At 37.7% G+C, this 13,947-nt stretch overlaps 3 protein-coding genes across 4 annotated transcripts; 1 reads left to right on the forward strand and 2 right to left on the reverse strand.

Moving 5' to 3' along the window:
- Window positions 1-473: 473 nt before the first annotated feature.
- On the reverse strand, window positions 474-3,138 carry LOC137728801 (SEC1 family transport protein SLY1-like). Its single transcript, XM_068467573.1, has 2 exons — window positions 3,028-3,138; window positions 474-2,697 (listed from the first exon to the last, which is right to left on the reverse strand). The coding sequence occupies exons 1-2, from the start codon at window positions 3,056-3,058 to the stop codon at window positions 857-859; spliced, it is 1,872 nt and encodes a 623-aa protein (XP_068323674.1). The 5' UTR covers window positions 3,059-3,138; the 3' UTR covers window positions 474-856.
- Window positions 3,139-3,342: 204 nt separating this feature from the next.
- Window positions 3,343-5,288, forward strand: LOC137729204 (uncharacterized). Its single transcript, XM_068468065.1, has 6 exons — window positions 3,343-3,488; window positions 3,572-3,652; window positions 3,871-3,999; window positions 4,136-4,198; window positions 4,356-4,483; window positions 4,969-5,288. The coding sequence occupies exons 1-6, from the start codon at window positions 3,393-3,395 to the stop codon at window positions 5,159-5,161; spliced, it is 690 nt and encodes a 229-aa protein (XP_068324166.1). The 5' UTR covers window positions 3,343-3,392; the 3' UTR covers window positions 5,162-5,288.
- A 191-nt stretch (window positions 5,289-5,479) lies between these two features.
- On the reverse strand, window positions 5,480-11,463 carry LOC137729203 (protein LAZ1). 2 transcript variants are annotated; one of them, XM_068468063.1, is made up of 9 exons: window positions 11,332-11,463; window positions 10,176-10,444; window positions 10,019-10,075; window positions 9,261-9,369; window positions 8,401-8,585; window positions 8,203-8,291; window positions 7,238-7,499; window positions 6,602-6,853; window positions 5,480-6,124 (listed from the first exon to the last, which is right to left on the reverse strand). In XM_068468063.1, exons 2-9 carry the CDS (start codon window positions 10,326-10,328, stop codon window positions 5,771-5,773), a joined length of 1,461 nt encoding a protein of 486 aa, XP_068324164.1. In that variant the 5' UTR covers window positions 10,329-10,444; window positions 11,332-11,463; the 3' UTR covers window positions 5,480-5,770. The 2 variants fall into 2 exon arrangements, with proteins under 2 accessions (XP_068324164.1, XP_068324165.1); XM_068468064.1 differs by lacking the exon at window positions 11,332-11,463 and having other exon boundaries at window positions 9,281-9,369; window positions 10,176-10,259.
- Window positions 11,464-13,947: the final 2,484 nt, after the last annotated feature.

Here is a 13,947-nt window from a genome sequence, read left to right on the forward strand (position 1 = left end):
GCTATATCGTCTGCTATGGTTGTATAATTTTCTTTACAAGGCCGTTTGACAACCATTCATTTTTAGTTTTTAGTTTTTAGTTTTTTTTTTTTAATTGACAACCCGTTTGGTAACTAGTTTCAGATTTCAGTTTTTATAAAATTTCAAAAAAAGAAAAACTCAAAATTGAAAATTCAAGAAATTAGTTTTCTCTTTTTAATTTTTTTTTCTTTCTTTTTTAAGCTAAAAGTAGTGTCAAACGAGTTTTCAGTAAAAAAAAAATGAACAAAAACTGAAAAATTCATAGTTATTTTTTAAAAGAATTTTGAAATATTTTGTTTCAAGAACTCAACTGAATATTGACATTCCGAAAACTTTTGGTTGAAATTGAAAGGCAATTCCGATTCGCGAAAACTTTGGATTAGATTTGAAACACTTGGTTCCAATCCAATCCGTCCAACAGTTAGGCAAACACAATCCAATGTTACTTCACATCTCGTTAAAAATCAAACCAATCTTTGGAAGAAATTAACATATCATATTTCAAAGTTGAGCTATTACAGAAACATCAATGAAAGGTAACATCAGTAAACTTTTTTCCAAGTTTCCAACCATACAACTTACACCTCAATGAAATACAAAACTTATGTGATTCTGAAAACTTCTGCCTGTAACAAAACATAAAACCGGTTTCTTCTTGATCCTGGCAGAAAGTTTTGGACTAATCTCCTACGGAACCACAGAGCATAGCAGTCCCTTGTATTACTCGACCAAAAACATGCAACAAATTTATACAGATTCGTCCACATGGTTTCTTAGCTTCTCAAGATCGTCTTCTTTCAAGTGTAAATAACAACTAAACTGCAGGATTTACGCATCAATGAGTTGAAGCATGTGTAGGAGGAGGAGCACCACCCAATCCCATCTTTTGCCCCAATACTGCAAGCTGCTCCACAAACTCCTGTCCTGTGAGTATTTCTGTTGTTCCATATATAACATGCTTGACAGGCTGCTGACGCTGCGCAAGCTCTTGTAGGCTCCCATACTCCACATAATTACCACCACCAATCATGAAGACGATAGCTTCCTTGAAAGGTCCTTTTAAATGGCTGCTACCCATTCCTGAGCTTGACTTTGGAGCACGAGGATCAAAAACAAGGTAGGAATCAATTTCTGGATTCGGCCTCCCCTCCACCAAGGCCTCCACTGTTCTTGTCAGTGCTAGCTGCCTATCATTGGACAAAAGATTTTTCACACCTGCTGTCACAGCGCTTATTGATTGCCCATAGAGTTTCTCTGCCCAATCGACTATGTTGCTTCTGCTAGCAGAATTTGCTGATGCCAGTGAGACATTCAGTGCCTTGATCTTCTTCACATACTGAAATGCACTGGTATCAACCTCAGATTCCCTGAGGGCTGCTTCCACTGCTTCCACTTCCTGTTGATTAATGGCTTCAGAAGAAATAAGATACATGATAGAAAACCGCAGCTTATCCATCTTACTCCCCTTCCCTCTAAGCACACCTAAAAGTTCACTTCGATCAATGCCTCCTCTAACCATCATGTCATACTCCTTTTTGGCAAAAGAATCAAGCAATCTCTCTTTGATCTCACTCAACAACACAGTTGCAATGTTGGTGTGCTTATCAATCACCTGCTTCCGTGCGGTCAACTCTGGCAATGAGTTCACTGCACTCATCAAATGTTTTGTATTCCCAATCATGTCTGTTCCGTCAAACTCAGCTCCATCATTCCCGCCAGTCCGTCTGTTGACCTCATCAACATCCCTCTTATACTTATTCAATTGGGTCTCAATCTCTACCGCTACTTCCGGAAATTCTAGAGACCCATTTGCTACCCAAAAGGGATCTGAGCTATCTAACTCATATGACTTCATCCCACCCTTTTCACCTTGAACATTCAACCTATTAAGCTTCAATCCAAGAATATCATGCACCAAGGGTCGGTACCTAAAATCATGCTGTATTCCCACAGATAACTCAAAATTACGATCAAATATACACAATATGGGGCGCTGGAAAGAGCTCACAAAATTTCCACCTTCCGTAAACAGATTGTTCTTTGACAACAAGTGGTCACGAAGTCTCTGATCCAATGCTGATGCTACCATCTCAGCTGGTCCACCGCGAGGGCACCTGATAATGGGCACAACAGCAAGCGTAGCCAAAACACAGAACAAGCCACCAACTATCTTTTCAATTATGTCCTCAATCTCACGGTCTCCTGCCTTGGGATCGTTTAACTGAACATAACTGTTCTTCTGTGCCAATGAGAACAAATTATCTTCCAGTGTCACAAACTCCAAATACTGATCATGCACCTTCGAAATCCGATGAATCGAATCTGAATTCAAAGTCCCAGATGCCAGGTCCTCAAGCAGAGGTCGAGGAATCAAGGACGAGAAGTTCAGATGGAAGCTATCATACAGCGAGTTGGAGGTGTCGGCAATGATCCTCTGAATGTTGGAATGGCTGGGCTGGACAAAGTAGACCGCAGGCACATCATGAACAGGTTTTCGGTCCTTGTCAATCAGGAAGTACAGGGTCACGCCGTGCTTACGGAGGTCCTTGACATGGATCAACGGGGAGAGAATGTTTTGACAAAACTTATCATAGATCAAGATCTTGTAGACCTCCTCGTTGGCCATACCAGTTGCATTAACGGGTTGGTTCAGATTCAGCATACGGGTAATACATTCTGAATACAGAAATCACAGATCAAAATCAATAATTTACACAAATCCCAGAAAAATTATTCAAATTTAAGCAAGCCCAATTCAAGCAAAGCAAATGAATTTAGTCACAGTTCTCAAACCAAAACCACAGATCAGGCTCAACAAACAAAACCCTGATAAAATATACACATTTCATCCATTCCAATTGTAATTCCGGTGAAAATTCATCTGGGTTTTCTATATTAGGTAAATGGGTTCTCGATTTAATCCAATATTTTCAATTTTTGCTTCCTTGGTTTGGTTGATACACAGATCTAGAGAGAGAAACTAAAATGGTCAAAAGATAGTATCACCTGTTTGCCTCTGCCGCAGATTGAGCGCCATGACCGTGAAATCTACGTTCTCCGGCTTAGCAAAGACTCACTTAGCAACTTATGGTTCGCTTCAAATTTTATGAATTTCCCAACCAGCTCTGCAAATTTGAGGGTGCCGATGATGTAAAAAGATAGTTGTTCGTCTACAGCCGTTTCAAGACGAAGAATTATACTCTAGCTAATAGGAGTTCGCCACGTCATATAAATACAGATGTAGTTATTTCATTGGTTGACCATGGAGTCTTAACCAATATGATCTCATTGAAGCCTACCAATAAAATCACATACCGAGGCTGTGTGAAGAGGAGAAGGAGAGGAGTGCGGTGGCGGGGGGCCGTGCGGAGATGGCGGAGACGACGTCGTTTCTGAGAAACAGATACTGGGTGCTGAGGCACGGGAAGAGCATTCCGAATGAGAGAGGCATCATTGTTTCTTCCATGGTTATTTTTTCTCTTTCCCCCCTCAATTTTCCTTAATTACTTGTTTGGCCCTGCAAATTTTGAGTATTTTGAATTCGACACAGGAAAATGGTACCCGCCCAGAATATCAATTGGCGCCAGAAGGTGTAAGTCAGGCACAATCGGCTGGACAATCATTCCAAAAGGTATTACTTTCTGTTTTAAGATTTGAACTTTTTTGGTTTGTTTTGAGTGCAATTTATTTCACATTCGAAAAGTTTGAATCTTTTTAGTGTGCAAAATTATTTAATGATTAGGAAATGTGAATTGGAGTTTGAAAACTGGTAGGCTGGAAGATTTAACCGAAAACTGGAATGTCGATGGAAACGAAGAAATGGGAGCTTGAGTAGTTTGTAATGTGCAGGTACTTGAGGAAAACAACGTACCGCTTGATAACGTTCGGATTTGCTACTCTCCGTTTTCAAGAACAAGTCAGACTGCTCAAGTTGTTGCATCTGTCTTGAACATTCCATATGAGGGGGCTCAATGCAAGGTAAGATAGTCCCTGAAAATTGACCAAAAGAACGGTATCTTGGTTGATTTCTGATTGAGATAAGCTTGGTTGATCGATTATGCTAATTTAGATTTCAAACCAGTGATCTTTTCCCCTGGTTGCTTTTTCTGGACAGGTGATGGAAAATCTCCGTGAACGCTTCTTTGGTCCTTTGTATGAGCTTTTGTCACATGATAAAGTAAGTCCACTGGTGTTGGTGTGGTTTTTTTTTCACTGATTAAAGTGGCAGATTAAAGGCTTTGTCTATATTGTCGGGTTTATAGGTGGTGCTAACTTATAATCGTCTGTTGCTGATGCTGAGGCTGTCGTAATTCTGTTTTCCCTTTTGCTGGTAGTATCACGACATATGGGCTCTTGATGAGAAAGATCCACTCATGAGGCCGGCAGAGGGAGGAGAGAGTGTCGATGATGTTGCGTGCAGACTTGCAGAAGCAATGGAAACTATGGAGTCACAATTTCAAGGGCAAGTGTATAAATACGTGTTTGGTATTCTAACATCGTAGTCATGTTTGCAATACTTCTATCTTAATTTCTAGAAACATCTTATTCTTATGTTTGACATTGCATATGATCAGGCACATTGGCATTGCAGAGACATGAAATAAAACGTGTAATTGTTGCTGTGGAACTTAAAAAAGCCTATTTCCGAATAATTTCTACTTAAAAGAAAATAGAAACAGCCGTCCGCGTTTAAGAATTTTAGAATTAAGGATGAAAAACTTGTAACTGTAATTACTCAGTTTGTTTGCAGTTCTTGATAGATTATTTTTCAATGCAGTTTCTCAGTTAGCGATTTTCTCTGTTATTGTACAAGACCGTCGGTCTATCCAGCTGTGCCACGGCTTTCCTCTTTTAACTGCCATTAGGTTAAATTAAGTCATACCTTTTCTTGCCTGCGTATTATATCTGTGTGACTTTGTCTGTTACATATGTTCGTTCAATCTACAGGTGCACGATCTTAGTTGTTAGTCATGGCGATACCCTACAAATCTTGCAGACGATACTTAATGCTGCCAAGCTAAACGCGGGATCCAGTTACACTGACCTGTCATCAAGAATTCAAGCAGTTCGAACCCCTCCCATCTTATCACAGCACCGGAAGTTTTCCCTGCTTACAGCAGAGCTCCGGGCAGTGATATAAGTATTATCTGCGAAGAAACTTTCATCTTTCGTTTGTAATTTGTCAAAAACTAAGATTATGGATAGTGTTGGTTGTAATTGAAAAGGATTGAGTATATGCACAACTCAGCACGGTGGCTTTGCCTTGATTGACCATTTTTTAGTTCTCTTTGCGTTTGCTGCTCAGCCCTTCCCTCGTTCAAACTACCGAACAAGAAACGAAACTCGTTAAGAAATAATTCACCATCTCTGTAGCTATCATAAACTTGGACTGAACCAGCTCCTGCACATCGTTGGATTGCCAACGCTTGGAAAAAGAGTGGAAGGAGATTGAGTCACCTTCTCTAACAAAAAGTTGAATTTTAATTTCAGCTGTTACAATTACTGTCCTCGACATAAATGTGTAAACTACATATACCCTAACAAGACATTTCCTCTAACTTCGATGCCATTTACATTTTTTTGCGCCCCTAACAAAAAAGTAGCCCCGAGGCGACAGTTGTTGCCATCCTCTATGAATTACAAAGAACAAAAAAGGCAACAGCTTCAGATGAAAATATCGACAAGCAAACAACAATGGAGAAAATCCACAGGCCACAGCATCCCATGAGACAATTTCCATGATCCTTCCTCAATCTTTGGTTACCCACCTACGGCCTCTGACCTGAAACCCACCATAACTCTGATCACTACCACTCTCTCCACCGCTTTCTGCACTGGTATATCCAGATTTGCGGCGATGCCTATTTGCCCTTGCAACCCCACTGTCACTCATGCTTCCGTTCAAGAGAGGGTCATCTATCCCACGAATCACCTTCCGTGTAGGTGATGTGGATATACAACTGTCATCCCTCGTCTTTCGTTTCTCCTTGTCATGTTTCTTAATGTTTTCGGAGATCTTGTGTAGCTTCTCATTGAACCTGGTGAACCCCTTCTCCACTGGCTCTACTGCCTGTGTAACTGTGAACTTCACATCTTGCACAATCTGTATTTGAGGCAAAGAGCAGATTCAGAACTCAAAACTGAAAAATCATACACCATGACCCACAATCAACTGGTTTCATGTAGATACGACTTTCTTTCAGTTCAACAGATGGTTGGCCATTTGAAATGTATTAGAGAATAAAGGAACATTTTTCAATCTGAAATATTTGTATCCGTTCTTTTCCACAAACATTTACCACCTAACCACAGACATCAATTAGCAGCCTTCGCAATTTACACATGTTTTCAGTGTCTTACAGCACAGACATCCAATATCAACAGCAATCTACAAATCTTATTGGCTATACCAAGGTGTAACACTGTCATTGTTTTAATACATTTCTAAATAACCCTTTCCACGGGAGCTATTTCCACCCCCCCCCCCCCCCCGCCCTTTTTTTTATATACATCAGGGATTACTAGTTCCATATTCTTAGATCAATTCATGATCGTAATGTACGAATAAAAAGATACTTACATATTCCCCGCCACCAATGAAAACATCTCGAACACTTTCTCTGATGGTCATGCCGCTCTTGACATCAATGTCAGGAGTGGGGAGGCGTAGCTTTGTGGGGCGTTCACTGTCCCTAACCTCCTCTGGATCCAAAGGACAGTCAGCCGATACATAGTCTCCAAGAACTGAGACAGTTCCAGGAAAACGATCTCCCATCATTTCGTAAGGTTTGGCAGGAAACACATATAGGTGAACAACAGAGGCAATGCCCATCTGTAGAGGGTGAAAACGCAGAACTGTCAAACTAAAATATGTTGCATAAAGATGGTAAACTGAAAAAATCTTTTGTCATGTAACCAATTTAACATTATTGAGAAATGCAAGACAAAGTATACAGAATACTAGTAGCAGAATAAAATGAAAATTGGAGGAGAAAAAACCTATTAGTCATGATTTTGATTTTATCGATTGACAAACCCTTCCTAGTTGTACAAATAAATTTCCACCAACACCTTCAGACGAGGAGTAATTATCTCTCAAGACCACATCAACTCATAAAGTTCAAGTAAGAATAAACTATCATTCAAAACACTACGATACAAAATGTCAATTGAAAAGACACAATAAGAAACTGTGTTACCCAATGAAATGTTCTACCTCTATACAAATGATGAAGTCTTGAACACTTGACTTAAACTGCAATCCTTGAGCTATAGGGCTTTTGAACAAACCCAAGGCATAGAGAAGAGCAATTGCCACACCTTGCCACCATGTCAAAAACACAATTGATTTAAATGTCAAAAACTTGGCTAATGGTTTTATGCGAGCTAGTTCATCTTTTGTAACAGTGTAAAACTGAACAAGACAGTACAAAGCCCATGACTGACTAAAATTTAGAACCACTGCAATATAAGGATACCTGCAAGCACAAGAAAATTATGACCATGAGAGTCCTTTATGAGTTAAACGTCATTAAGTAATATTTTTACAATTCTTTTGTAGGACAAAGAGATACGTAGGGCATCAACTAGATAGAAGGAAAATTGGCAAGTCAAAATATCAAAAGCACTTAAAACAGAAGGCATTCTTATTTGAGAAAGTAATTGGTGAAATCCAACAAGCTATGATACCATAGCATAAGTCAAAGGTTCAAAGAAAAAGGCTATGGCTACGGAAACTGAGGTCTTGACAGGTCTCTCCTGCTTGTTTTTGAAATACATACTTTAAAGAACTAAAGCAGGATCACATGACCATTTTGTGTCCCTATCAATTGACAAACCCGTCCACACAGTAACAGGCCAAAGAAATGAGCTAAAATATGTTAGCCACCATCCACAGTGAGTTTAGCAAGATTTTAGAGGTTATTTCGAAATGCAGGATTCCTGAAGATTCATTTCTAGGTATACAACTATAACCAAAACTTACAAGTCCCCAAGGAGCAACTTCACATGTGTATGAACATAATCAGTACGAGTAACAAGCAAGAGTTCCATGTGAAATTCAATAAGTGATAGTTTAAAGAGCTTCTTAAGGGGGCAAAAAAAAAATTATCCTATCAAATATATTACATCATAATTTCAAATTACAAATGCTTTTCCTATAATCATTTGAGATTCTCTTACCCACATCCCCATTTAAAGTCACCTTCGCAATATACATCAAAAGCTTCAAGGATAACTGCTACAATAGCACTGAGAGACTTAATTAACATCTGTCCAAGAATAAAAAGTGAATTTATGTTATAAAGGGGAATGGTATTTGAGAACAAGAAACAACGGCCAGTAAAAAAATAAACTTTCTCAAAGTGATGGTAAACATACATACTGAACAATTCCGAATTTGACAACTTGGTAAAACCATTGACCAAGTTTCCATGGTTTCAAGATATAGTTCACTGGAAAAGGATGCTTAACGGTTCCCCTTTCAGAACTGTGTTCTAATAGGGGAATCTTAGAACTTGCACGTCCTTCCCTTTCCATAAACTCAATAGTCCTCTCTTCCCCACCTTACAAGGAGGAAAACATATATAAAAGAAAAATGTCAAAAGCAGAATAAATATAAACAATGGAAGTAAAGAAGTTTCTTTATCTATTAAAAACAAAAGGACTACAAACTGTAAATGAAAAAAAAAAACCTGGATATATATGTACCCCACCAAACAAGGATTATTTGAAATTACCATACATACACTAAGTTAAAGATGGAAAATCTGATCATTCAACATGATTGTCATATGATTGGTCCTAAACACTTCAAAACCTTACCATTGTGCAGAATAGGTATTTATTTATTTGTGCATTGGCCCTGGAAACTTAAAACCTTAACATTGGTTCTGATGTTAGATTCTCATATGCAGAAATTTGTGCATGTATAGAGAGAGAGAGAGAGAGAGAGAGAGAGCTGAATGTGTATGCAAGACCAGACAAGGAACATCTATTGCATAGCAGCCAATAGGCCAATCCTGTCATCAACAGTGCAATCTTGTCCACAATCAGTACTTGATTGTCGATGAATTCTCAATTACCATGTATTACACGTGAACATATACTTACAATGCTTTTTGTGAAATTCAAGTTTGAGATCCAAATAACCATTTAATGCATTATCACATTTCCAAACCCATCAAATTTGAATTTTAATGAGCATGCTAGCTAAAGCTAAAGTTCTTAAAAGGACATACCCAAGCATGCAACCAAGTACCTTCCAAAGCAATACATGGCAAAGGATTCATAGCAATCCCGTAGAATCTCGCAATAAACGCTTATCGAAGGGTTCAAGAAAGATACTAACTGTAAACAGCATCAAGTTAGAATCTGGAAAAAAAATACCAAAGATCAAAGGAAGAGTACTTTTCTGTTTGTAACACAGGCACACCTGTACATCTAGTTTCAATTGTAATAAACAATGATCAATTATAAATCTAATACAAGAATTTAATCTTCACAAATTAACAGAAACTTAATGAATGGTACATGTACATTCAACTCATTATCTTCCCAATGTGCACTAAAGAAACATGGATGTTTGTGAGCCACATAAAAACAAATAAAATTGACAAATTCAACATCTTTCGTATGTTAAATCTCAATTCAAGGTTTACCATGCACATTAAAGTTTATAAACAAAAAACTACACATAAGATTCTCCTTGGGAACCACAAGCACACATGTCATATGTGCCGACGCAAACACCATAATTCCCCCCACCCTCTCTTTTCCTGAACTACTTTCCCCACCTTTTCCCTCCCCTCTCTCCATTTAACACTTACTATTAATGATCTACACTAATAACCATTGTCTAAAATAAGTGTGCGTTAAAAAAACTATATATTTAAAAGACATTTAAGATTAATATATGTTCTACCTATAACCCCAAGGAGAGGTTTGAATTAAAAAATACAAACAAAATTAAATTTTAAAAACCAAAATAAAAACTTACAGATTCTATTGCATAGCACGGAACCATGAGTACAACACCAATTAAAAACTTTTGCTCCTGCAAGGTTCACACAAACCAAAATGTGAAAAATGCAACAGAGAAACATTACTATAGAACCATGCATAGTAAATACAATTTGTCACTAGCGAATAAATACCTCAGGATTTTTGTATGCAGAAAGGTGCTCAAATACAAGATAAATTGAAAGGGAAAGAGTGATGAGTACAAAGACACCACAAGCTAGACTTGCCCAGGTAGGAGGTGTGTAGGCCAACTGGGTAATGAGATCGAGAAATGGTGTTATCTTCATCAGCTGTATTTCCTTTTGACCAGCCTATATTCTCAAATATTGCCAGCATAATGGAATTATCAATTCACAAACATATGCATTAAGTGCTGAATCACCACAGACAACAGAATATGGACCTGTTCACCCAGACAATGAATAGTAAACATAAATTGAGAGTACAAATTATATAGATACCAAGCACACCAGCTAATATATGATTATTCTCGCGTGGTATAAAAAGACAGATTGACAGAAAACAAAGTGGGTAAGAGGTGCAGGGAAAGGAAAAAACTAATGCCATAATTTGTTCGGAGATCACCATTCCCTAGCTCTAAATGCATTACCATCACACCAAACCATTAGCATGCATGTATTTAACTATGCTGTTTAGTTGTTTGTAACTGATCATGATACTGAACCAAAAGAATCATAAATCATAAATTTGGACATTTTATCATGCACATCATACCACCACAATGCTCAGCATCCTAAATTAGTATAAAAATTGCATACGCAGATTCAACGCTCGTCAATTCAGACCAACCCTCATACACCAAACTCAGTCAAAACTTGCAGCTCAAATCAGCACATGAGAAAAATGCTAGGCATGTCCCCCAAAAGTGAATTTATCAGTCTTTGAGATGTGCAATAAAAACCCATCAACATTGTGAATTCAAGAATCATTTTTCCAAAACACAATCGGATTTTCCGATAACCAATCCAATTAAACAATTTCAGAAATCAACAGTGCGAAAAAGAAAATCTATCAGATAATAAATAGAGGATGGAAATCCACAAAAACTGTAACAAGTGAGCTCCTTTAGATACGATTAGCCAGAAAAGGGAAGTGAAATACATAAAGGGAAGTAAATTTACATCATTTTTCCCACACTTTCCCAGCAACCAAACAGAAAACTCAGAAATTAAAAGCAGATGAACTGACTCCCGCAATCAATTTAACCAGAGAAATCCGATTTTACTATGGTGGGGTAAATATGGAAGAAAAGGGTCAGAAATTACTTACAGCGAGCTTCGTCGACTCGGTCCAGGGAGCCGGAAAGAAGATCCTTTCTGATCAGAGAATCAAATCAGCATTATAAACCTCACGAAATTCGCATTCACAGAACCCATCTCAAACCCAACACGGACGCGGCACGTGACACTTTGTTCCAACAGAGGGAGAAAAAATGAAAGCTCTTTTTAGGGTTTTTTTTCTACAACATCGTATTTACTCAAAAATTGTGGGTATTATAAATTTGAATTTAAAATTAATAAAAAAGAAATTGTTAATAAATGTACTTGAGTTACAAACCAATCATTTTCTTTCTTTTCTGTCTAGGTTTGAAGAGTTGGAAAAAAATTTTATTGTAACGGGAATATAAATAGTACAGCACGTGTTTTTATGTAAGTGGTGGGAAATTTTACTTTTTAAGTTATTAACTTTTTAACACACATATTCCACCATTTATATAGTGACACGTAATGTACCATCTCAATGTGCCGAAGAGTTGAAGTAAATTGTAAAGTTCAATGAGGTAAGCTTATGCCAAATATAACGAACCTATGGTCTCATTTGGTATGAGAATTATATTTTTATTTCGTTATATATTATCAATTGATACAAACAAAAACCTTTGTAAAAATCGGGGTTGAATATCTAATTGTGCACTTCATATTTTGTTTGTATGAGGAGTGCATAATTGAAATACTTGTATGAGGAGTGCATAATTAAGTTTTTTGAGTATCAATAATAATTTATTCGTCAAAACGATATTTATATTTCGTTCTTGTAGATAAAGAATTCAAAACTAAATTATTATCCGATTCTTGAACAACCCATACCTAATGCTGTAAAACAATTAAACATAAAAAATCCATTGAATGATGAATGAATGAGAGGGATTGTTTGTGTAGGTGCAATGTGAATCATATTTAAGTTGCCCCTCGAACTATCTATGCAATGTGAAAAGTGTGCCCTTCAATGTGAACCATGTGTGCCCAATACAAGCAGCATTCATACTAACGAGAACCATTCATGCTAATAACATAATCATTGGTATATATCAATTTGCTCACCATATATGCATTCAACTGTCGTGAAATGTGATGTAAATGTCACATAAGTGTTTGGGTAAAAAAGTTAATTAAAGTGGACTTTGGTGAAAGTCATTAAATGCATTAGATGAAAATGTGATAGGAAGGTGAAATATTTTATTTATGTATGTAAGATGCTGAATAACTCAAAATCCCTATAAATAAAGGTATGTTTGTAATCCCATAACAACATACAAAGAAAAAAAAGTAAAAGTAATGATACAAATATCTCTTTCTCCTCTCTTTACCTGCATTCCTTTTGTGATATAGTTACGAAAATAAATAGTGTGATGCATTGCATCCATTCCACTTCTATCTCTAACAAATGTTATCTCTCTCACTTTTGCCTATTTATAACATCAGTTAAGTTTTTCTCATGTTTTGCTTATACTTAAGAGTAAAGTTTTGTTTCCTTTAGTTTAGGGTTTTGTTCCTAGATCTAATTACCCCCAACTTTTTTTTCGATCAATTCGATCGTTATGCTTTCGGAATTCAAATCTATTTATTCACAACTTATAAAAATTGTCACGTTCCGGATTTGGAATTGGCAAAAACTAATCACAATAAGAAAATAAATGATACATGCATTTTTAAATATGGATTAAAATCCCATTTCCTCTTTTTGTCCCACTTTTAACTTGTAATTGTGACAGCCCGTCCCGGATTATTCGTACCGCATGTGTGAAATGACGGTTTTGCCCCTAGTGGTTTTGTTTCGTTGTGTGGTTGTTTGGGGTTTTGGTTGGCTGCTTTTGGACCACACACACATCCCCACACTCTCATTCTCATCTTCTGCCCTATCCTATATCTCTCTCTCCCTCTTCTTCATCACTTACGTACGGACAAGGATCAAAACACTCGAAAACGTTACGGATCGAAGTTGAAAACCATACCTTTGTGTTCGTGAGCTTCATATGAGTTCAACCATACCCATTTCAGGTAAGCAATTCTACGATTTCACGTCGAACTCGAGATCCCCGATTTGGTCACTGTTCATGCACACGTGAATTGTTGCGTTTCAGGGAATTTGAAGCTTGTAGGAAGCTTGGTGAGGTCCTTAGGAAGCTCGGGGTGGTTCATTTGAAGGTTTTGGACGTCGGGATTGTGAGTTGTAGGTTTGGCCGAATTTTTCGAAGTTTCTCCGGGGATATTCTGTGGGTTTTAGGGCTTGAAAGTGGTAAGGTTTTGTTCTATTTGTTGTAAGCTTCATTTTGGTACCAATTTCATAAAATTTGGTTGAAAAATGAGTGAGAAACAAAGATTAGAAAATTTTCCAGTTTTCCACCAACGGCGACGGCGCTGGAGGTTGCCCGGAGAAGACGACAAAATATTCCGTCAGTTTAGACAAAATATTCCTAACGGCGTTAGGTTAACTTTAACGGAATCTGTTAGTTTTAACGGAATATTCCTGACGGCTTTAACTGACGCCGTCAGTGTGCCAGGCATGTGCCTGCGCGTAGGCGGCACGTGTGGCCGTGCTTTGGCCGGCGCGTGGGGGCGCGCAAGACGTCAAAAAATTATTTTAAAAATATGGGGATGTTCGTAA

The sequence above is a fragment of the Pyrus communis genome, chromosome 3 (assembly GCF_963583255.1).
Source record: "Pyrus communis chromosome 3, drPyrComm1.1, whole genome shotgun sequence".
Classification (NCBI taxonomy): domain Eukaryota; kingdom Viridiplantae; phylum Streptophyta; class Magnoliopsida; order Rosales; family Rosaceae; genus Pyrus; species Pyrus communis.